At 50.8% G+C, this 23,975-nt stretch overlaps 1 protein-coding gene across 1 annotated transcript in view; it reads left to right on the top strand.

Annotated features, from left to right (window-relative positions):
• The window catches only part of utrn (utrophin), a 195,696-nt gene that overhangs the window by 47,780 nt on the left and 123,941 nt on the right, over nucleotides 1-23,975 (top strand). The window contains exons 30-51 of the mRNA XM_064341251.1: nucleotides 312-446; nucleotides 916-1,089; nucleotides 1,574-1,729; nucleotides 2,641-2,811; nucleotides 3,751-3,930; nucleotides 5,016-5,144; nucleotides 5,334-5,504; nucleotides 5,927-6,091; nucleotides 7,784-7,921; nucleotides 8,244-8,372; nucleotides 8,910-9,140; nucleotides 11,348-11,520; nucleotides 14,905-15,055; nucleotides 16,044-16,219; nucleotides 17,635-17,776; nucleotides 19,135-19,284; nucleotides 19,985-20,146; nucleotides 20,407-20,508; nucleotides 21,212-21,326; nucleotides 21,717-21,937; nucleotides 22,132-22,249; nucleotides 23,296-23,501. Of these exons, the coding sequence (XP_064197321.1) occupies nucleotides 312-446; nucleotides 916-1,089; nucleotides 1,574-1,729; nucleotides 2,641-2,811; nucleotides 3,751-3,930; nucleotides 5,016-5,144; nucleotides 5,334-5,504; nucleotides 5,927-6,091; nucleotides 7,784-7,921; nucleotides 8,244-8,372; nucleotides 8,910-9,140; nucleotides 11,348-11,520; nucleotides 14,905-15,055; nucleotides 16,044-16,219; nucleotides 17,635-17,776; nucleotides 19,135-19,284; nucleotides 19,985-20,146; nucleotides 20,407-20,508; nucleotides 21,212-21,326; nucleotides 21,717-21,937; nucleotides 22,132-22,249; nucleotides 23,296-23,501 (3,495 nt within the window). The remainder of the gene's footprint in view (nucleotides 1-311; nucleotides 447-915; nucleotides 1,090-1,573; nucleotides 1,730-2,640; nucleotides 2,812-3,750; nucleotides 3,931-5,015; nucleotides 5,145-5,333; nucleotides 5,505-5,926; nucleotides 6,092-7,783; nucleotides 7,922-8,243; nucleotides 8,373-8,909; nucleotides 9,141-11,347; nucleotides 11,521-14,904; nucleotides 15,056-16,043; nucleotides 16,220-17,634; nucleotides 17,777-19,134; nucleotides 19,285-19,984; nucleotides 20,147-20,406; nucleotides 20,509-21,211; nucleotides 21,327-21,716; nucleotides 21,938-22,131; nucleotides 22,250-23,295; nucleotides 23,502-23,975) is intronic.

Below are 23,975 nucleotides of genomic sequence, written 5' to 3'. Positions count from 1 at the left end.
TACACACACAGAGATGGGTTTTTACGGTTGCGGCTGCTAGCCAAAACAAACGAACCCAATAGCCTGATTTTCTGGTGTCATACGGACCGGGCTAAGCAGGTCTGGGGTTGGTTAGTACCAGTGAGTCTCTTACACAGGTGAGTCCTTACACAGGTGAGTCCTTACACAGGTGAGTCCTTAGGCAGGTGAGTCCTTAAACTGTTGAGTCTCTAGACAGGTCAGTCCCTTAGACAGGCGAGTCCTTAAATAAATCGTAGTGTTATATGAATCACAGGTGATGTAGTTCGAACGTCTCTCTCGCTCCCGCCCAGACCATCCAGGCGGAGATCGCGGCCCACGAGGCCACCCTGGAGGACCTCCGGCGGCGGAACGTGGGCAGCCTCCCAGCCGTGTGCCCAGAGGGCAAGGCCCCCCCCCGCGGGGGCACCATGCTGGACCAGCTGCAGGTGGGGGGACTGGGCTAATGTGGGGGATGCTAACGGGGCTAGGCTAACAGGGGTGAGGCTAATGGGGGTGATGCTAATGGGGGTGATGCTAACGTGAGTGAGGCTAATGGGGGTGATGCTAACCTGAGTGAGGCTAACGGGGGAGATGCTAACGTGAGTGAGGCTAACGGGGGTGATGCTAACGTGAGTGAGGCTAACGGGGGAGATGCTAACGGGGCTAAGCTAACAGGGGTGATGCTAACGTGAGTGAGGCTAATGTGGGTGATGCTAACAGGGCTAGGCTAACAGGGGTGATGCTAACAGGGAGGATGCTAATGTGAGTGAGGCTAACTGGGCTGGGCTAACGTGAGTGACGCTAACAGGGGCCACATACACACCCGTACAGCGCACTGCGCTGAAATTTAGCCTTTCTATTTTAAACGCTTCCTGCTAAAACCCTCCCTTCCTTCCCCCCTCCGCCCCTTTGCAGAGGAAGCTCCGCGAGATATCGACCAAGTTCCAGCTCTTCCAGAAGCCGGCCAACTTCGAGCAGCGCATGCTGGACTGCCGGCGGGTGCTGGAGGGCGCCAAGGCCGAGCTCCACGTGCTGGACGTCCGGGAGGTGGAGCCCGAGGAGATCCAGACCCGGCTCAACGGCTGCATGGTGAGCTCCCGCTCGGGTTCGGGGGCCGACGTGCCGCCTGTGCCCGGGGGCGATAGCGCCCCTGCCGAAAACGCCCCCCACCCACCCACCGCGCCGCTCTGCTTACCGGAGATAAGTCTCCCGCTCCCCCGAACCCGTGCGCGGGAGAGAGAGAGAGCCAGATCCGCTAAATTCCTGCTGCGGGAGAATCCCTGTGCGCCGAAACACAATTAGCATCCGCACGCCCATTCCCCTTGACGGGTCTAGAGCCTCATTTCCACCCACAAGGCTGTGGGCCATGGACTGGGGGGGGCGTTGCTGTATCCAGGGCCTCCCATTTGCAAACCGACCAAAAGGGAGTCCGTGGCCCCCTGCGCCCCTCCCCCAGGTTTTTTTTTGTTTTTCATCCTCCCAGTTCTCTTTCTCTTGCCCCCCCCCCCCCTTACCCGTTCTGGTTCCCGGGTCCTGGGTGTTTGACGGTCTCGCTCCCGCGGTTCTGTTCCAGAAACTGTACAAGGTGCTGAGCGAGGTGAAGCTGGAGGTGGAGACGGTGATCAAGACGGGCCGGCAGATTGTGCAGAAGCAGCAGACTGAGAACCCCAAGAGCATGGACGAGCAGCTGACCGCCCTCAAACTGCTGTACAACGACCTGGGGGCGCAGGTAACCGCCCCGTCCCGCTCCCTGCCCCGCCCTGCCCCGCCCCGCACCCCTCCTCTTCCTCTTACCTCCCTCAAACTGCTCTACAACGACCTGGGGGCACAGGTACCCGCTCCCCTACTCTTCCTCTTCCTCTTACTGCCCTCAAACTGCTCTACAACGACCTGGGGGCGCAGGTAACCGCTCCCCTACTCTTCCTCTTCCTCTTCCTCTTCCTCTTACCGCCCTCAAGCTGCTGTACAACGACCTGGGGGCAGGTAACCGCCCCGTCCAGCACCCCGCCCTGCACCCCTGCTTCCCCTCCTCTCCTCTTACCGCCCTCAAACTGCTCTACAACGACCTGGGTGCGCAGGTACCCCCGCCCTGCCCTTCCCCGCCCCCACGCCCCTGCCCTCCCCTCCTCATCCTCTTCCTCTCTGAGGAGTTCTGCCCCACTCTCTCTGTCGCTCCCCATCGCGCAGCTGGTGCGGGCTGTCTGGGGAAATCATCCGCAAGATGACTGCACCAGTTACTGCTGCTCAGGACTCATTTTTAATATGGCAGAGGGGGAATTCACACGGTCGCAGCGCACCATAAAATACGCATTTCTGCGGAAAATGAGTCTGTGCAGCACAAATTGAACCTTGCCTGACGTGTGGGTTCTTGCACCTTAAAATCCATCGTGGATGCATCTGTGTACTCTTATGCGTAATATGATACTGTATTTTTTTTTGCCACATTAGCTCTTTAATGATTTCTCAACTGAACCTTGTGTTCTACACTTGCGGTTTAGGTTTTATAGAGATGATTTTGTTAGAAAAGAGGGCTGCTGTGTTTGGGGCAGTCGAGGCTTTTCTCTAAAACGTGGCGCGCGTCCGTGGCTAAGCGATCCCCCTCTCTCCACCGCCCACCTCCCCCCCCCTCGCCCGTCCCAGGTGACGGAGGGGAAGCAGGACCTGGAGAAGGCGCTCGCCCTGTCCCACAAGCTGCAGAAGGAGAGCGGCTGCCTCCGCGAGTGGCTGTCCGCCACCGAGACCGCCCTGGACCAGAAGAACTCCGCGGGAAGCATGCCGGCCGACATCGACGCCGAGATCGGCTGGGCTAACGTGAGTGAGGCTAACGGGGGTGATGCTAACGGGGCTGGGCTAACGTGAGTGAGGCTAAGGGGGGTGATGCTAACGTGAGTGAGGCTAACGGGGGTGATGCTAACGTGTGTGAGGCTAACAGGGGTGATGCTAACAAGGCTGGGCTTACGTGAGTGAGGCTAACAGGGGTGATGCTAACGTGTGTGAGGCTAACAGGGGTGATGCTAACGTGAATGATGCTAATGAGGGTGGTGCTAACGTGAGTGAGGCTAATGGGGGTGATGCTAACGAGGCTGGGCTAATGTGAGTGAGGCTAACGGGGGTGATGCTAACGGGGCTGTGCTAATGTGAGTGAGGCTAACGGGGGTGATGCTAACAGAGGCAGAAAAAGTTCAACTTCTGCAGGGTTCTGGAAACCGAGGGATGTGCTCTTCTGGGTTGAACTGTTTTCAGGGCTTTGAATGGTCAGCGGCTCAGGAACGATGCTTTAATGTGTGTGCTAATTGTGGATTGTGTGTACTCGGGTGCTTTAATGAACTAATGTGATTGTGTGTGCTCCTGCTTTATATGAAACATTCAAATGCTGTTTATATGGGTGGTGTGCTCTGCATTGTTGATATGCTGTACATGTGTGTATTTGTGTGTAGTGGTATGCATGTGTGGTCGTAGCAATTCTTTTGTATCTGAAAAGGTGTGTCGTGCGCATTTTTGTGCATGTGAATGCATGTGTACGCATGAATGTGCATATGTTTGTGCTTTTAACTCACTTTCTCTCTCCCCTCTCTCCCTTCCTCTTTCTATCTCCCCCTGTCTCCTTTTCTCTCTCTCTCTCCCTCCTTTCCTTTCCCTCTCTCTCTCCCCCTCCCCCCTCTCTCTCCCCTTTCCTTTCTCTCTCTCTCCTCTCCCTCCTTTCCCTTTCCCTCCCTCCCTCCCCTCTCCCCCCTCCCTCTCTCCCTGCAGGGTCTGCTGAAGGAGCTGGAGAGGAGGAAGGCGGAGCTGACGCGGGTGACGGAGAGCAGCGCCGCCCTGCAGGGCCTGGTGGAGGGGAGCGAGGAGACGCTGGAGGAGAGGCTGTGTGCGCTCGACGCCGGCTGGAACCGGGTTCGGACCGGGACCGAGGACTGGCTCAGCACCGTGCTGGTGGGTCTGCCTCGCAGGAAGGGGGACAAATCCGGGTTTTTACCCCTCTGCCGGGGCACTCCGGGGCATCTTCTGGAGTGGGGGTCCCCCCCTTCGATTATTAACGCTCATTCTGCCCAAATTTTACCCTCTGAAAACACAACCTGGGAGAGGAACTCATCACTCTTCTGTCTGAGAAGAAACACTAAAGTAACTTCATCATTTAAATGTTAACTTTTTTTCCCCTCATTAGTCAAAAACTAAATTGTGCCTTGAAATCTCAGTGCACATTGCTACAGATGCTTAAATCGGTACATTGTAAAATTCAAAATTCTTTGCATTGGCTAAATTAGAAACTCATTAAATTCCTTTTTTGCAGTCTATGTACACCAGGCTCGAAAATGTCGACAAATGTAGCTGCAAGTTAATTAGAGAACCCACTGTCAGTCAGAGCTCCCTGTTTTAATTGGGGCTCTAAACTTCGCACCAAAAGTACAAAACGGGCCCAGATTTTGAATCTGAAGCAGCTTTCTGCTCTCTGAGGCTGTAAATAAAAACCGAGATCTGTAGATCAGAGGACATTCTCTTCCAACTGCACGTTCGTAAAAAGAAAGTTGCTCTCTTGGGTTTTTATGGAATGGGGATAAAACGGTGAAAAATGAGCTTGTCATAAAAAAAAGTACTGAGTGCAGAACCTTATATTTCCTTTGATCTACCCTCTTATTTCGCCTCTTGGCTGGAATAAGAGAGCTGTGCAATTCTATTGGGCTGTTGGTGGGATTCATGTGAAACAAATAATAGCAATTTGTATAGCCCCTTTGAAGCAATACAGCTCAAAGTGCTTTCCAGACGAACGCCTTCTGTCTGAAAAAGTGATTTTTTTAGCAAGCTTTGCTTCCACATCTTGCGGCTGTCGTTAAATAGGTGAACGCCATGGGCTAAGAAATGTGACTGAACGTGGTGTTGAGTGCCTCTGAGTCACAGCTGTTCCACAGGTGGGATGCCGGCAGTTCCAGAATGGGGATGGGGGGGTGGGGTTGGGGGGAGGGGGAGGGCTGCGTTTCAATTGTACCGGGCGTTGACGTTCTCCGACACCACCTCCGCAGAACCACCAGAACGAGGTGGAGATCTTCGACGAGAACCTGGCCCACATCAGCACCTGGCTGTACCAGACGGAGATACACCTGGACGAGACTGAGAAGCTGCCGGCCAATGAGAAGGAAGAGGTGGTGAAGGTAAGACTGTCTGGCTCCCTGGAGTTCCGCAGGACCCCACTGCTCTTCCTGCTCACTTTAAAATCAGCAAGCTGGCCAATCGGACCCGGTAAACCGGGTGTGATGAGCCAACTGCAGTCAACTGCTTTAACTGATCGTTTGAATGCTGCGTCGCAACCAAAGCCAACAGACCTTGTCTGGCCCCTGTAGGCCCTGCAGGCCGAGCTGAAGGACATCAGCCTGCGGGTGGACAGCGCGCGGGACCAGGCCGTCATCCTCATGACCAGCAGGGGGCCCGCCTGCAGGGAGGTGGTGGAGCCCAAACTGGCCGACCTCAACCGCAACTTCGACAAGGTGTCCCAGCATATCAGAGCCGCCAGGGTTAGTGTAGGGCGTGTGGTCTGTGGGGGCGGGGCGGGGGGTGGGGGTGGGGGTTGGGGGGCTTCTATCGATGAATAAAATACCCAGCTGGTGGGTGAATGGCGGTTTTTGCTGGAGAAGAAGCTATGGTAACTTCACAAGAAAATGGCCTTTAAGCTCACATGATGGAAGTAGTAAATTAATGTAAAATCTGATCAACATTTGTGTGTGTGTGTCTGTTATTTGTATATGTGTACATACGTATTGTGTGTGTGTTTGTGTGTGTTATTTGCATACGTGTACATATGTATTGTGTGTGTGTTTGTGCGTCTCTCTGTTATATGTATATGTGCACATACGTGTGTGTGTGTGTGTCGATTAAACACACCTCAATGATTTGTGCCTGTTGCTAATATAATGCTGATGTTTCGCTGTCTGCCCAGCTGTCGACGAGCCTGGAGCCTGTTGCCGTGGAGATGCAGGAGGTGCGGGAGGTGCAGGCCCCGGTGACCCTGAGCTCCAGGCAGCTCCTGGACTTTGAGGGAGAGTTACTGGCCAGTCTCAGTGCTCTGGATGCACAACAAGATCCTGCCCAGGATGACGACAAGGTACTTCCTTCAGAGCTGTCACTCTGTCTGTCTGTCCGTCCGTCCATCCCAGCAGCCACACCACCCTGTTCCCTTCTCATGGCTAACTGGTGAAGCTCCTGTAGTTCTTTTTAAAAAGGCTACGGTGTTAACCTCGGGCTCCTGACCAAATGTACACAAAAAACGGCTTTGTTCATTTGGCCTATATCTGATTGGCCACACGATTCCTACCCACTTTGCTTCTCCAGGTGGCTACTGCAGAAAAAGTGCTTAGCCTCTCAGGTGACTTACCTGTTTTAATAAAGGTCAGATTAAAACAAATATAAATCATTATATTACTGTTCAAGTTTGACCTACCTGGATTAATCAGGTAAAGAGTAATATAAATGTACAAATATAAATCATTATATTACTGTTCTTGGTTGACCTACCTGGCTCAGTAAGGTTGGAAGATACAAATAAACAAGTATGAATCATTTTATTACTGTTCTCAATTGACCTACCTGGTTCAGTAAGGTTAGATTCCTACAAACAAACGAGCATAAATCGTTATATTACTGTTCTTTGTTGATCTATGTGGTTCAGTAAGGGTAGATACTTGCAAAAAAACAAGGATAAATAATTATATCACTATTCTCCGTTGACCTGCCTGGTTACATAAACGAATGTAACTTTTTTATGTCAAGGGCAAAACTTCAGAGAGTAGCCTTGTTCCTCAAGGATATGTGAAGTCCTGGCTGTCCAGCCCTGTCCATTTATCACCGCCAGTTCCATGGCCGGCCCGCACACCCTGTCCTACATCAGAACAGGTTCTCGTGAAGGTCATACCACGCTGAAATATCAAGCTCAAAAGGGCAGATTTTTATGAATCTGTGAAAGTAATGTAACTGTCACGTAGTCCGTACAAACCTGTACTTGTCTACGTCGTGCTGGGGAAGTTTTATTTTGTCCTAAATTGCCCTTGAAATCGGAGCGCCCACAAAACGTTAAACTTTTTTTTCTTGTTTGATAGCGAAGTTTTTGACGGCAGTCCCACATCTCTGTGCCATGCAGGTGGCCATTGAAGGCTCGTTGCTAATATTAACCTTACTGGCATTTAGCAGTCGCTCTTATCCAGAGAGATTTGCAAGGCAAACATGGCATACAGTGCAAAAGATCAGGGACGAAAAGGTCAGTGATTCTGTAATGGAGCAAAGTAGTCTCGAGAGAGAGAGAGAGAGAGAGAGAGAGAGACAGCAGGTGCAAGAAGAAAGAGACTCGATTGAAAATTTCCCAACATTTTCCTAAGTGATTAAAGAGAACAAAACTGCCCTTATTGTGTGAAAGTACGTTAAATTATCCACAGCTGTGAAAGTGGTATGAGTGTGGTGGGGGACTGGAGGCTTAGTTTGAGTGAGAGGACCTTTAGCCTGTGTGGGAAGGTGACCAGTGTCTCTGCAGTTATTCGCAAACGAAATGGCAGGAGGATGAAGCTGTCTGAGGGGTCGGCTAGGCGCTAATCGGGCTGAACTCTGGGCTGACTGGAGCCGCCAGTATTATAGCGGTCAGGCTCCCTCTTTCATGAATGTTGGATGAATGTCACTCTGAACCCTCGGAGGGGGGGCGGGGGGCAGCCTGTTTGGCTTGTTTTACATGGGGTGGGGTGGGGAGAACAGTGCTGTCAGACTGGAGCTCTGGTGCGAAGTCTGCTCACTCACTGCTGCCCCCTTGCAGGTGGATGAGGAGAAGGCGCACGTGGAGGAGGTGCTGAGGAGGGGCGAGGAGGTGCTCCTGCAGATCCCGGACGAGGCCAAGAAAGAGGAGCTGCGCAGGAATCTGCTCCGGCTGCAGATGCAGTACACCACCATGAGGGTCAGTACACAGCCCCAAACTCTCAGTAACACCACCCAATCTGCCACTAACACCACCCAAACTCTTACTAACACTTACACCCCCCAAACTCCCACTAACACCACCCTGAGAGTCAGTACACCCCCCAAACACTGAATAATGCTGACAACAACAACATCTAATTGTTGTTGTGGCGACCCGACTCCAATCTATTTTTCACACTGAGATGAGCTAATGAGCTAAATTGATATCGAGTTGTTTTCACAGTACAATAAAGCTATATCTCAATAAATAGATTTGTTTGTGTAGAGATAAAGATTTTTTTATTTTTTATTTCTCACAGGAGTTGAACATTCTCCGAGTTCAGCAGACTACTGAGGTCTCCCATGATGGAATTGCATTCAGTTGGTCGGAGCCAAGGAAAGAGGTTTCCCCGGGGCTGCTGGGAGCTGTAGTGGATAAGACGTCTCTGGTGAGTACACTTGTACTGTCTTGCCTCTGGGTTGTGGACTGCATTTCCCAGAATTCCTGAACTTATCGTGCTGCCACCACAAGCAATCGAGGTTTCTTGAACCGCTGTTTCATGGGTGAAGTTGTTGAACTTTAAGGTTAATATCATAGCATGGATCATTGTCCTTTTTTCTCCATGAACTTATACGTTTGGTGCCATAGTGCTTTTTACTGAGCATCAACGTGTCCACTGATAGCTATTCCTCAACACGTGGTCTGCATTTACGCTTGTGCTGTTCTGTGCATGTTTGTACTGTAATCTTAGCTGGGAGTTTATCCAGGTGTATCAGGTGGTCACCTGTTTCCCCGCCCCGGCTGTTTGCTCTTCTGTTTCTCGTGTGTTGAGGGGCGGGCGGAGCTGCAGTTGGTACCGTGCGCAGTTTTGGGCGTGGCTCGCCCCGAGGAGAGGAGAGAGAGGGTTCGGGGCGGGTCCTCTTGCTGTGAGCTGACGGGACGTTCGGACATGGACCAGGGTAACGCGGCTCCCCTTTCCCGACAGGAGGCGACACCGAGCAGGGAGGAGGTGGTGGAGGAGGAGGAGGTGCAGGAGGAGGAAGAGGAGGTGGTGGTGGTGACGGAGGTGAAGACGCCGTCCCTCCTGCCCTCCGACTACCTGCTGGACATCAACAAGGTCCTGCTGGCCATGGCCGACAACGAGCTCCTCCTGAACTCCACGGAGCTGAGCCGGGGTCTGTACGAGGACTTCTCCAGCCAGGAGGACGCGCTCAAGGTGAGGGGGGTGTGTGAGTGTGTGTGTGTGTGTAGAGAGAGTGAGAGGGAAAGAGGGAGAGAGGAGGGGGAGGGTGGGGAGGAGAAAGACAGAGAGAGATGGAGGGGCAGCGAGAGAGAGGGAGGGGGAAAGAGGTTGGGAGAGAGGGGGCTGGGGGGATGAGAGTGTGTGTGTGTGTGTGTGTGTGTGTGTGTGTGTATGAGTGAGTAACAGGCAGAGAGAGGGAGCGTGAGAGAGAGAGAGAGTGTTTGAGGGAAAGAGACAGAGAGAGAAAAGGAGAGAGAAAGCGATTGGATGTGGGGAGGGTGAGAGTGTGAGGGACAGAGAGAAGGTGAGACAGAGGAACAGAGAGAAATGTGACTGTGTGAGAGAGGGGTGGAGAGGGAAGGAAAGGGGGGAGCCTGAGGGAGGTAAAGAGAAGGGGAGAATGAGAGAGGGAGAGAGAGTCTGTGTGAAAGATCGTGTTTCAGTGTGTTCGTTTCCCCACACGGCCACTAGGTGGAGCAAAGGTTATGTCATTATCCCTGTTTTGCCTGTCTGTATTTTAAACAGTCTGGGTGGCTGACTGTCTGTAAGGACAGCTGGGAGTATTATAGATTTATCTAAATTGACCCTGTGTAAAAGGGGTGCCAATGGAACCAAAAATAATTGGATTTTTTAAGGCAGCTACCTTTGTACAGACTCCGCTGTCTTGTCTCCCCAATGCCTCATTATAAACTTGTTTTAATTTCATTTTCGGATAAATCTTCTCTGATGAAATGGTGGCTTTCTGCTTGCTATTGTTAATTAAGGATAATTGAAAGCTCTGAGGCGTGTTGCTAACCCCGATTCCACCTTTGAATTTTAAGTTTTTTTTATTTGTTCTCCTTTGTGAGAGCAAAGGTTCGTGTGCTAATTGGCGATAACTGCATTAGCCTATAATCCAGTACAAAATACACAGTGATTCCAGCGTGTAAAACTTTTCCAGCTTTATTAAAAGATTATAAAAAGTGCCTATTAAACAGTGTTTGAACTTTGCATAAAAATGGTGGCGTGAAGTTATGCTAAGCACTCGTATTGGGAGTTTGAGATGGTGTTCAACTTTGCAGTTCTGAGCGAATTTCGATTCAGGGGAACGCTTGCTGTGTGAGAAACACGTGTAGTTATGCTTCAAAATCGCGATCGTCAAGGGTTCTTGTCACATTCAAGAGGCAGGCGAGGGGCCAGCAGTTTCGGGCGGGCATCTCTTTCCTCCTAAGTCCATCATTGGTCAGCCTTGACCTTTAACCCCCATTTGGATTGGTCAAGATTAGGCAGTGGAATTAGATTTTTTTGCTCCTACTGTAAGGTGAAGTCAGCCTAACTGCACGTTACAGGTTTCTGTGAACCGTATGAGTTTCTGCACATTCTGCCGATTGTAATATTTGTTACATATCCTACTGTACATGGTTTCCATAAATTGGCGTATGCTTTTTATAGTTATAAATTCAAATCGGGGTGGTTTTAATTCCGATTAATCTGCTAAATGAAGCAAGTGCAAAGCTTGGATAGACTGTAATCCGTCTATGGACAGTCTGCAATAGAACGATACAATATTCTGTGAGGATTTTTATGGAGTGCTATGAAGCCAGAATTTTTCAATTGAAAAATGAAACCAGGTGTGTCCAGGGAGGGGGGGGGGAGAGTGTTCCTCCAGGTCAAAGCTTTGAAGAAAATTTAAATTTTAATTGAAAAAAGGTATAATATGGCTCAGTAACATTTCATCTGCTTCTTTTGAAGATTCTGTCGGATGCCAGTGGCAGTCCATTAGCCTGTTCATCTTTAACACACCCGTGTGTGGACACGCACACATATATACACACGCACACACACCACACACACACACACACACGGACATGACTGCCCTGTCCCTCTGACTGTTCACTCTCCGGCTCCCAGCAATGAAGGGGTAAATTGACCTGATCCTTAGATGGCATGATGGGCTATCGCTTCCCCTATCCCATGGAAGATGTGCAGTCGGAAGGGAGCGGGATTTGTCGTTGCACTGGCCCCAGGTTGAAGTCGACAAGCCCCATTAGTCAAGAGGAGGAGGGCGAGGGGTTTGACTCCTTTCCCCTGTAGTCGTGACTCCCATCTGTCAGCAGCTGTGTTCTGACCTGCTTGGGGGGGTGGTGGGTGTTCACTGACGCGTCCGCCATTTTGCGACCCCGTGTCTGCGTTCCTCTCAGAACATCAAGGACAGCCTGGAGAGGCTGGAGGACCAGGTGGCGGCGATCCACGAGAGACAGCCGGACGCCATCCAGGAGGCGTCCCGCTCCGAGGTGGCCCAGATCGGGGACGCGCTGACCCAGCTCAACGCCGAGTGGGACCGGGTCAACAGGATGTACAACGACCGGAAAGGGTGAGTTACTGACGGGACCTGGCCCCCTCTCGCTCTCCCCCCCCAAACACCCCATCACCCCGGGACGCGGTCTGTGGCGTCGTATTAGTTTGGCAGGGAAACAGACGCAGCAGTTGATTTAAAAACTGGTCAACAGGATGTACAACGACCGGAAAGGGTGAGTTACTGACGGGACCCAACCCTAACCCTAACCCCCCCCACCCCCACCACCCATCTAGCGGGAGCGTCTGTGTGCGTATTAGTTGGCAGGGAAACAGACCCAGCAGTTGATTAAAAATGGCCAGTTCCGGTTATATTCGCTTGTCACCGCTCCACATCTAAAATCATTTCTAACATACACTCTATCCCTAACAGGGAGAAAGAAAAACAAAATGGGGTTTTTAACATCTCCTGATTTTTTATTTATTTATTTATTTTTTTATACTCTCTGCGTTTGTGTTTTTCTTCCCCCTGTTCAGAATTCCGTTCCAGCTTCCGTCTCTCTCTCCGATTCGGTAATATTTATGCGAGTCGGGGGAGCCCGTTTCTTTCTAGTGCGCTCCTGTATTGAGCTAGCGATCGCATTTGCAGTTTTTTTTTTTTTTGTCAGAGCAGCGGGCCCCACCTGAAAGGGCCTGGTCCTCTTTAAGAGATTTAATAGGCTATTGTTGTTTCACATGGGGCTTTAGCATATTCCTGTAGCGCTGGAGTTGGCATTTATCCGCAGGTCAGTTGAGACTTTTTTTTTTTTTGCCGCTGACCTTTTCGGGTATTTGAGGGGGGCGGAGGGGCAGAGGGGGCGACGGGGGGAGGTGGGGGCGGTGGGGGAGGGGCAGTGTGTATCTTTGTGAGTGGCGCTGACCTATAACTGGACGGGGCGGGGGATTACTTTGCAATTCTAACTGACTCCGTCTCGGAGATGAGTCTAAATAATCCCCCGGCGCGGCTTTTCTGAAACGGCGGGAGCGCGTCAGGGGGTCACCGATGACAACGGCTGCTTCTGAATTAAAGAGCGAACGAGCGCGCAGGATGAGGGGGAACTAAAGCCTGCCGAAAATCGGGGTTTGAATTCCGCAGCTCAGACGGGGATTAACGGGACTTTGTCTCTGCACCGTTTCTGATTTGAAAGAAGCGCGTGTTCTCGGACGCGTCGTCCTTCATCATTTTCATTTCTCGTGCTGTATTTAAATTAGAAAAATAAAAATGGTTGGAATATATAGTTTTCCTATTCGTTGTTATGTTATACATTATATGGAGGCAGAATTTTCATCTGCTTGCTACCTTGCCCCGGTACTTGACTAAAAATTACTGTTGCTCCATTCGTGTTTTGGATGTTAGCCCTGCTAAGGACAATCGGACGACACCCAGTGTTCCTTATCATAGAAGCCTTATCAGGATGAACTTCCTTCCATTCCCGGAAGATGAAATTCACATAGTTTTATACGGTGCTGAGGCTGGATAAGCCGGTTAGGTGGCTGAGGTGAGCATGTATATTTTGAAAAGCAATTAAAGTTCCAGCGTGGGCTCTGGTGCATGTAGTTCATTCCTTGCTTTGTTTGTGTACTTTTTCAGACCATGCTGGGAAATTTGAGGTAAAGTGAAGTTTGGGAAATTGGAGAGTGTTTTAATTAGACTTTAATTGCTAAAATTTGCCTGCTTGATCAAACTTAAACTTGTGAGGGCGTTGTGAATTACATGTTTCTTTTTTAAATTTAATTTTAGTTTTTTTTTATGTTCTTTGTTTTGCCGTTTTGAACACTGTGGGCGGGTGATGACCTTACGCTCCCTCTCTCTTGTACAACATCGAAAAATCACTCCTGGGGAGGGGAAAAAAAAAAAAAAAAACCCGAGCTTCGGTCTCAGCAGTTTCTGGGGCTGTAAATTTGACTGCTAACAAAAGGCCAGATCAGCACACACAGGATTCATAAAGAGGCCCGATGCCCACGTTTCCCCAGCGAGAGAGAGAGGGAGAATGTGCGAGACCGAAGGGAAGCCTGCCTGCATCGGTACAAATCACGCGCACGGATCGAACCGTGTCCCGAGCTTGCTGGGTGTAAAAAACGTGCGCGATGGCCTTTTTTTTCCGGGGGAGAAAATTAACGGCTATCCGCGTGCTCTTTTGCAGTCGTGCATTTTTCCGCTCATAATGGATGGAATTAAGGCTTGTATTTATTTATGCTGGGATTACCTTTACTTTTGGGCCAGATTAACCCTTAAAAGCCTGTGTATTGCACGTATATGTATGCAGACAGAGGCTTATGCATTGTGAGAGTGCATTGACCTTTGCTTTTTCTCCGGTTTGCCAAACCCTTTGAACTTTTTTCGGAGCCAAAACTGGCCTGTTCCCTGGAGGCTGTGCTTTCGAGATCAGTGAGAGGAACTTTGCGTACATAATCGTCATACTCCCCCTTAAGACTTTTTCAGTTCAGATGTGTGTCCACTGTTATGATGCAACTGAATGGCACGGAATGGCTCCTGTAGTCTCTCCGGTTTCCGCTTCCCCTACCGCAGTCGGTAGGGAGCTGAGGAAACCCACCCACACGGTGAGCAGGGCTCAGCACATCTGTCTCTTACATAACTTTGGCCCCTGGACACACAAACCGGAACCTTGTTTTGCCTGCATGTGTACTCACTGTCACAACCAGGAAAGTAGTATTTTTATTTGTTTTACTTCACATTCAATAGCTAAAGGCTAATCTTACCATATTGCTAGCTAGCTACATTCATTATGTTAGTTATTTATTTGTTTCTACCCAAGATGGCTACCAACATTGTACTTACAATAGTTCTGTTAATGGATGTATCAGTACAAACTCTCACAACTGTTAATTAACTTCAGTGGAAAAGAAATGAACTGAAATGCATCTGTATGGACGTGGGATGTGCTTTGCATGGTTTATTAGTTTTGGCTCCTCCGTGAAAAATGACGAGATACAGGAGAGGTTTAGCATTCAGAGAGATGAAACGGCTGCAATTTGTGCTCAATGCCCCACTGAGAAAACCGCATTATTACCTTCATAAATCTGCAAACTTCAGAATGCCCCCAGGAATCTTGTTCTGTTTGTTTGGTTAGTTTTCATACAAAGTGTACTGCACTTTTTGATCGTGCTTGTACACTCGGGGTTCATATTTCTCGTTGTTATGAAACCATGTCTTAATTTAGGGCTTTTTTTTTATCATGTTATTGAAAAAAAGTTTTTGGACATCAATTTTAAGATTGTAATTTAAAAAATTTTTTAAAAAGTTTTTTTTTTTAGCCTAATGCAGTGGTCTCTCTCCCTCTCTCTCTCCTTAAAAATGGTGAGCCAAAGAGGCCATAGCATTCGGTCTGTTCGGTCTCCGGTCGGTTGTTCTTAGCGGTGGACCGCGTAACCATGCCGACGGTCCCCGTGCCCCCCCCCACAGGTGCTTCGACAAGGCGGTGGAGGAGTGGCGCCACTTCCACTGCGACCTGAACGACCTGGGCCAGTGGGTGAGCGAGGCGGAGCAGGTGTTGGCTGATGGGAAGGGCCCCGACGGCGCCGTTGACCCGGAGACGGCGAAGGCGCACCAGGAGGTGAGCGCGGGGGCCGCCGTCCCGCCGGACACGCCTGATCGATCGATCTATCGATTGATTGATTGATTGATTGATTGATTGATTGACTGAAAAGTTTATTTGTCCTCTTGGATTTGTCTTGGACAGTTGTAACAGCTGCTTGTACACAACAACACAACGCTGTTATACAGTCATAAAAACAACATAAAAAGGAATGTTCGCATGGGTGGGCTCAGTGTGGGCCAGCTCAGTTTGGGGAAGGGTACAGCGAAAGACATGGATGAAGTCTTGAATTGATGCAGCATGTGTGTTTAAAGGAAGAGCTTCACCTTAGAGAACAAACCACCCCTTGAAATTCAAAAGTTCTACCATGTCATCATCTGATGAATGTTTAATAATCACTATCTTTTATAATTTTTGAAAATGCGCTGTCTGCAATGTGAGAAAATGCAGGTTGCCATTGTAGCGTTTAGAAAAAATTTAAATGGCTCCAGTTTCTGCTCAGAACTCCACTGAGAACACCACACGATTGCCTTCATAAATCGTCCAACTGCGTAATTTCATAAGGAATCTTGTTTTGTTGGTTCTATTAGTGTTTATATAGTGTTTAAAGTACAGTGCTTGTATCGTGTTTCTACACTTGGGGTTCATATATCTCGTTGTTATGAAACCATGCCCTGTTGGGGCTTTTTAATATATTCTAAAAGTGTTCATTAATTTGCCGACTTTAATTTAATGCATCACTATAATGTTACTATTAAAGTAATTAAACGCAAACAAACCTGTCTTTATTGTTGATAATGCTAACAACTGTAACAACAGAACATTGCCGTTCTGTCAGGGAATTAAATGAGTACTTTATTTAGCTGTGATTTCTCGATCGTTAACACTGGAGCGAGGAGTGTGCTCAGTTTGGGGAAAACAGTGGAGGCGGTGAGAGGAACTGATAGCTTGTTGTGAGTCGGTGAGTGACATCATCTGTGGGGGGCGTGGCTAATTGTCTCTGCAGGAGCTGGAGGAGGGCCTGATCAGCCACCAGCCAATCCTGTCCAGCCTCAACCAGACGGGCGAGCGCATCATTGGCCAGCTCTCCGCCCCCGACAGCAGCCTGCTGGAGGAGAAGCTGGAGGGCCTCAACCACCGCTGGAGGAGCGTGCACCGCGAAGTCCGCGAACGCCAGCGCAGGTAACCACGGCGACGCCGCGCCCGTGCCCGCGTCCCGCCCAGACCCGGATGCTGGTACCCTTAAGATTAAGGTTTCCCTTTGTTGACCATTTTTGGGGGATGCTCACACCCCCTGCTAGCCCGTCCCACGCTAGCACCTCCCAGCGTGTGTGCGGGAGAAGCCCCAGAAGGCTCTGGGTTTGTCTCTGTCAGTTTGCAGTTCGGCCACAGGGATTACCTGTCTCTGGGGGGAGGGGGTTAGGATTGGGGGGGGGGATGTCAGATTGCGGCGATCGCGAAATCGCAACCACTGTTCTCCTCACCTCCTTACACCCTCCTCCCCCCCTCCCTAATCAGCGCTCCTCAATATCGCTGCCCCGTGCCGCCTTTCGTTCCCGTAGAGTTCTTAATTAGCGAGACGTTAATTAGGGGCTGTTCGTCCGGGCGTCCCCTAATCTCCGCCCCGCGGGCGTCACGTACGAGCGGGGGGGGAGTAGCGGGCGCTCGGATAAAGGTGCTTTTTTAACGGCTTCGTTTAGTTAATTAGCGACCCCATGCAATTACCGAACCGATTAAGATAAACGAGCTTTTCCCCGTGATGTCAGCGCAGGGGGCTTACCGCAATTAACCGACCAGCTAATTAAGCTTTGTTGTGATGGCGGGGCAAAAATTCCACGGGACGGAAATTAGCCAAATGTCAAACCCGGAGTCCTTTTCCCCCCGTGTTCGTAATGAAAACAAACGCACCTCCGACAAATATGCTCCTTATCACGCCGGATGTATCCCAAATTAGCTGTCAAGAGTTATTAGGCAGGCTTGGTGTTAAACAACAACAAAAAAAAACTCATGTGTTTTAATTGGGCAGAACAACAACAAAACAACAACAACAACAGCAAAAAAAAAAAAAAAACATTCACAGAGTGGTGCACAGCAACACCAGTGTCTGGAATACAAATATGAAGACACAGGCAGGCCAAATGTAAACACAGAAATCTGTTCCCGACAGGCACACAGCCTGAGGAGTATGTTTCCACATCTTTTATCTTTTCTCTCCGTTTTTAAACGATTCTAGGCCCTCCAAGTACATCTGACTGCCGGATGAGTGAGGGTCGGGGTTTTGATGTTGATGGGCGGGGTTTGAGATCCACGAAGCATGCGATTGGTTGAAAGCAGTTCTGCATTCTGGAATTCTGCATTGGACCTGGGGGTGGGGTTTGGCATCAGGCCCCGCCCCCCTCTGCATCCTGCAGCCAGAGGACTGTCAGGCCCCGCCCCCCCCCCCCGCATGCTGTCAGGCCCCCGGGGGGATTGTTTATCTGCAGCGGTGGCTGTGTGTTAAGGCCTCCTGGCCGGAGGCTTGGGGCTGGGCTGTCTGTTTGGCGTTGTGTTCTGACGCTAACCCCCCGCCCCCCGCCCCCCCCGCTGCTCGTTCCCAGGTTGGCGGGAGGCGACCCGGCGTTGGCGGAGTTGGCGAGGCGCTCGGACGAGCTGGCGCTGTGGCTGGAGCAGGCGGAGTGCGCCGCGCGCTCCCTGTCTGTCGTCGGCATGGCGACGGACAAGAACCTCAAAGAGCTCAAGGCAAGTGAGAGCCGCCATTTTACACAGGAGATCCGCCATTTTACACAGGAGACCCGCCATCTCCTCACGTATGACCGTAAGACCAGGGCTGCCCGACCCTGCTCCTGGAGATCTACCGTCCTGTAGGGTTTCAGGCCAACCCTAACAAAGCACTCCTCACTCAACAGCTCGACCTGGACTGCCCAAACCTGCTCTTGGAGATATACTGTCCTGTAGGTTTTTATTTCAACCCTAATCTGGCACACCTGATTTGACTAATTAGTAGCTCAGCGAGATCTGCTGTGCTTTGTTAGGGTTGGTGTGTACACCTACGGTAGATCTCCAGGAACAGGGTTGGTTACCACTTTCTTAGAGAACAAACCACCCCTAGTCTGCCATTAAGTTGTATGTCATCATTTGAGAAGTATTTATGAATCGCTATCTTTTATTACCTTCATTGTATTCGAAAGTGCACTGTCTTCTGGAAGAAGGTTAAATCTCCAGGAAAAGGGTTGTGCAGCTCTGCCGCAGACTAACCAGGTGTCAGGTGAAACATTCCAATTTGGAGCGTCTTCTGATGCGTGTAGTTTCAGCTGGCTTTCAGAACTCTCCGGAAACTCCCATTACTTACCTGTCGAAAAGTATAAGAAGGGCTGCGGACCGCGTGGTTAGAACCAGACTAATGTGTGTGACACAGCCTTTTTTCATCACTCTCCTTTACCGGTCCCATCCATTCCCCTGCTCTTCTCCTCCTCTCCTCCTCTCCCCCCCCCCCGTTCCCTGATTTATCCCCCCATCCCTCGGCCTTATCTGATGACGGCACACCTGTCTGGGACCGATAACGCTCCCCTTCGCCCCGCCGCGTCTGACTCACCGATTCGGCGACCCTCCTCGGTCGCGCTCCTCGTTAGCGCGAGATTTCGTTTTTATTAAGACGGGGGCGTGTGTACGCTGCTCTTAACGAGGGCTGCTTCTGCGTTTGCTGGTGTGCTTTTCACTGGCGGTTTCTGGGCTCCGCCCTGTACTGGTCGTACGCAAACTGGATGCGTGTCCACCAGTAGGAGTCAGCCTCCACACTGAGAGCACCAATCAGACGCGGTGTTTTTGTACCGCATGGAAAGGAAGGATGATTTGTTGTTTATGCTCCTCTCAACACACGTACATATTCGCGCACACATGCATGCATGCGTGTGTATGTTTGTATGTGCGTGTATGTATGTGTGTTGAGAGAATATGAAACACACACTCTCACACACACGCAAACGCTCATGCGTGTGAATGCTTCGTGCAGGATTTAGCTCATTCTGCTCTCCCTCTCCTCTGTCTCTCCCTCTCTCTCTCCCTCTTCCCCCTCTCCACCTCTCTCTCTCTCTCTCTAGGCCCTGGCGGAGGAAATGGATGCTCAGAACGAACGCTTAATCTGGCTCAACAAGAACGGGCCGCACATCCTGGCCAGCAAGTCGGTCAGCCTGCAGGAGAGGGACCAGCACATGACCCGGCTCCGAGCCATCAACATGAACTGGAGCAATGTGAGGAGCGCTCACATTCAAATTCAAATGGAGCTCCGTATCAGTCAGCGTCACCAGCCCCAGTGCTCAAATTCAAATTCAAATGGTGCTCTATATCAGTCAGCGTCACCAGCCCCAGTGCTCAAATTCAAATTCAAATGGTGCTCTGTATCAGTCAGCATCACCAGACCCAGTGCTCAAATTCAAATTCAAATTCAAATGGAGCTCCGTATCAGTCAGCATCGCCAGACCCAGTGCTCAAATTCAAATTCAAATTCAAATGGTGCTCCGTATCAGTCAGCATCACCAGACCCAGTGCTCAAATTCAAATTCAAATTCAAATGGTGCTCCGTATCAGTCAGCATCACCAGACCCAGTGCTCAAATTCAAATTCAAATTCAAATGGAGCTCTGTATCAGTCAGTATCCCCTCCTCCGGTGCTCAAATTCAAATTCAAATCAAGTGAGCATGACAGTAAGCAAACAGTGCTGCAGAAGTGATTTGTTTACTAAGCAGACACACAAAAAATATATTTTAATTAGTTTGCAATTTAATTATATATTAATGTTTATGTATCTACCGTCTTTCAGGAGGATGCATTGAATTTTTTTGTAATCATGGGATATATTTGCCATGCAGTTTTTTTACAGGATAAGAGGAAGTTAGCCTCTTTCTTCCTGCTCTGTGCTCATGGGTTTTTCCTGCCCCTCCCCCCTGTCAGGTGACCAGGGACCTGCTGGACAAAGTGGGCGAGGTGGAGGCCTGTCTGCAGGGACAGGGTCAGTTCCAGGACAGGATGAACCGGCTGACGGACTGGGTGGTCCTCACCCACCAGTCCCTGTGCATGAGGACCCCCGGGAGCCTGTCCCCGTCCGAGCACCAGGTACCCCCAATCCCAAACCCCCCCAAATCCACCACAACACCAAATCTTAACTGAACATTCTAATGCTGATGTCACAGTCACTGCTGCCACGGCAGTTGAAAGCAGTGGAGTTCTAGAACACTAAAAAGCATGCCAAAAAAAAACCCTACTCTTCAAAGGGTTAAATCGCCTTTGTCTAGGGGAAGGGAGATGGACGGCTACCGGATGGTTCTGTCCTTTATTTCGGCCGCGTGCGTTAGTCTTGTCTTTTCCTTGCGCAGGTGCTGGAGATGTCTTTGAGGGAACGCAAACGGGACCTGGAGGAGCTGCTCTCCAGGTCCATCGAGCTGCAGAGACAGCAGCTGCTGCTCCCGCAGGAGAAGGTGAGCCCCCCCTTCCTGTGCGCTGGCCGACGGGGGTAGGAGGGGTGGGGGGTATTTAATAAAACCCGAGATGGCTCACAACACAGTAAAAGAAGGCGCCGATGTCGTTTCCGCGTAAAAACCTTGGTTAAAAAAGAAGTGGTCTCTGGAGAAGTTTTCTTTTTTGAAATAGTAATTTCACAGTTGACGGATGCGAATAAAATTAACGTGCAGCCACCTGTATAATTTGTTTGCGGTGTTCTCCTCCCGAGGGCCCCACCTGTGCAGGCTGAAAGTCTGGAGCGAGGTGCGGCTGAAATGTCCTGTTTACTGTCGCGACAGACGTGGAGCGAGCAAACCGTGTTTCTGTTTATTCTGCTCAGACTGCATGAGCTCCCGCAGAGAAACAGTCGCAGATTCTGTAGACTGTGCTTTTCCCTGCTCAGGCGCTAGTTTGCTAATTGTTTGCGAGAACTGAGTGGAATGGACTTCCGCTTTCACTGTTTGTATAGCAGCTTCTGTCAGCGCGCTGTGCTGATTGGCTGTTTGTGAGCGAGACCCGCCACGGATTGGTTCCCGGCCATGGCGGTCGGTCTGTAAAGCGCGGGTGGCCCTGTAGCCCCTTCCCAGCATGCATTGCGGGTGAGGTTAGGGTGGCTCGTGTAAACCCCCCATGTTAAACCCCGTGCCCCCCCCCCCCCCCTCGTCCCGTCTCCGCCCGCAGATCAAGGTGGAGCAGCTGGCGGCGGACTGGAAGGCGCTGGACGTGGCGGTAAAGGAGGTGGCACAGCACCCAGTGTCCAGCTGGACCCACCAGGTTGCCCAGCAACCACTCTCCGGTACCGCCAACCGCCTTCCCCTCCTCTCCCCTCCCTGCCCCTCCCCTCCTCCTTTCAACTCCTCCTCCAACACTCTGCAATATCCCTGTGAGCCAGAAATACAAATGAATGCAAATCACACGCGTGCGGAAATGATTACTGTCAGATGTGCATTAAGGGGGTTTTTCAGCCACAGGTACGAGGAGAGAGAGAGAGAGAGAGAGAGAGCGAGAGGCTGAAATGCTCGGCTGGGTGCGGTTCACATTTAATGAAGTAGTGGCCGCCACTGAAAGGCTCTATTTCAGCTGACTGTGCAGCCCAGTGTGTGTGAACACGGGACAGTCCAATCTAGTGACTCCCTGAAGCGCACAGTGCTGTGAATTTAACCCTCCCTACCCGCCCCCCCCCCAGTTTCGGCGGTGCCCTCGGCGGTCCAGATGGCGAGCCTGATGAGCGGGGCGGACCTCCGGCACCACGCCCCCGGCAGCCCCGACCTGGTGGCCCCCACCGACCTGAACGAGACAGCCACCGAGCTCGGCGATTGGCTGCTGCTCATCGACCAGATGCTCAAGTCCAACATCGTCACCGTGGGCGACGTGGACGAGATCTGCACCACCATCGGCCGCCTGAAGGTAACGGCTTTCTCTTCTGGGGGAGGGGTCTAGGCAGGGCTTCTGTGTCTATGTACGTGGAATCGCAGGACAGATAAGGTCCTTTTTGACCACTCTTGGTTATAAAGCCGCTGGTGTTGGTTGCACAGTTCTGTCCCCCGCTCCCCCTCGCCTTCCCAAAGAGGGCGTTTCACAAACGCCGGTGTTTTGGGCAGGTGACCAAGAGCGACCTGGAGCAGAGGCACACCCAGCTGGAGGCCATCTTCACCCTGGCCCAGAACATCAAGAACAAGACGTCCAACCTGGACGTGCGCACGTCCATCACCGAGAAACGTAAGACCCGCCGTGCGTCAGCTCCGTCACGCTAACGGCAGCTAGGCACGCTAGCATGCAAGGTCTCTGTAATGCTAACAGCAGCTAGCCACGCTAACGGCAGCTCTGTCATGCTAACGGACACTAAGGCAGCTAGCCCGCAGTCTAGCTTTGGAGTCACTTTGGGTAGTTATGTGGCAACTACTGTAGATCATTTACAACGGAGATCCCTTAACTTTGGAGGGAACAAACAGGAAACTTTCTTTAGGACACCAACAATACCACCGAATACACCGTGATAATATTTTGTGGGGGCCCCGGGGGGGGGTTATGTTTTGCCAAAAAGTCCCCTTTGCCCCCCCCCGGATCTAAGTCCATTATTACAGACACTCAGACACTCTCCTGAAGGTGGTACCTGGAGCAGTTTGAGAGAACAGACGAATCGCCCTCAAGTGTTCATTTTTGTCAGAAATGTCACGACGGGTGCACTGCCATTTTGAGAAGCCCTCTCTTCTGCGAAGCACTGCCATTACCCAGGTCAGGTGAAGCAAGAGCGCTGTAGCCAGGTCATCCGAATGTCCTTCCTTTAAAAAAAAAAATGTGTTTCTATACTTTGGCGACTCTTCCTGACGCTGAAAACGTGTCATTTGTCTGGAGTGGTCTGTGAAAGGCACTGCAGTCCGCGCCTCGGGGTGGAAGTTGCTTGCAGCGCGGGTCACTGTGTCCTGTCTGGCTGTCAGAAAATGGACAAGAGCATGAACCGCGTCTCAGTCCTTGTGTTCTCTCTCTCTCTCCCTCTCTCTCTCTTCCTCTCTCACTCTCTTTCCCTCCCTCTCTCTCCTGCCCTTCCTCTCTGTCCCTCTCTTCCTTCCTCTCTCTCCCTTTCTCTCACTCTTTCCTTCCCTCCCTCTCTCTCTCTTTCCCTGCCCTCCTCTCTCTCCCTTCCTTTCTCCCTCCCTCTCTTTCTCTCTCTCTCTCACTCCCTTCCTCCCTCCCTCTCTCTCACACTCTCCCCTTCTCTCTCCCTCTCTCCCTCCCTCTCTCTCTCTCTCTCTCTCTCTCTCCAGTGGAGAAGGTGCGGTGCCAGTGGGATAACACCCAGCACGGCGTGGAGGCCCGACTGCTTCAGCTCGATCACATGATCACCCACAGCAACCAATGGGAGGAGCAGAGGAGGGAGGTGAACGCTCTGATTGGTCAGAACGAGGCGCGGCTGCACAACCTGCAGATGCTGAGCAAGGACCCCCTGACCAAGCAGCTGAGCGACAGCAAGGTGGGCAGGTTCAGTCTATCCTCAATGCGCTTCACCCTTTGTCAGCGAGAAAGGAAATAAAGGGACTGTCACTTCTTTTTATTGGAAAAGTTCTGAGCCTGGCTACTTCTAAACTGAAAAAAGGAGAAATGCTTAAATTTGTCAGTAAAATGAAAGCAGTTGTGGTTGACTTGAACATTCTCTGGCAAGACATTTTGACATTGACATTTTTGACATTGGCATTTTGTTGTACAGGGAAACTAACAGTGATTTTTACAGTAATTATCATAAAAGAAATTAGATTTTGATGACCGTGTGGAACAGCCTGTGTGAAGCACAGCAGCCATTCAGAGACCGGCAAACAAGAGATGTGGCCAGAAAAATGTGTCCCCTAGTCCAAATTACAGAGGGAAAATGGCCTAATGGTCTCATCTGCCTTTCACACTTTACTGCAAAACACCAGTATTTCTGAAGTTCAAATGAACGTGATCGGAT

This window comes from Anguilla rostrata, chromosome 6, assembly GCF_018555375.3.
Source record: "Anguilla rostrata isolate EN2019 chromosome 6, ASM1855537v3, whole genome shotgun sequence".
In the NCBI taxonomy this organism is placed as follows: Eukaryota; Metazoa; Chordata; class Actinopteri; order Anguilliformes; family Anguillidae; genus Anguilla; species Anguilla rostrata.
The sequence above is the reverse complement of the archived record's forward strand: the minus strand, read 5'-3'. Positions and strand labels throughout refer to the sequence as shown.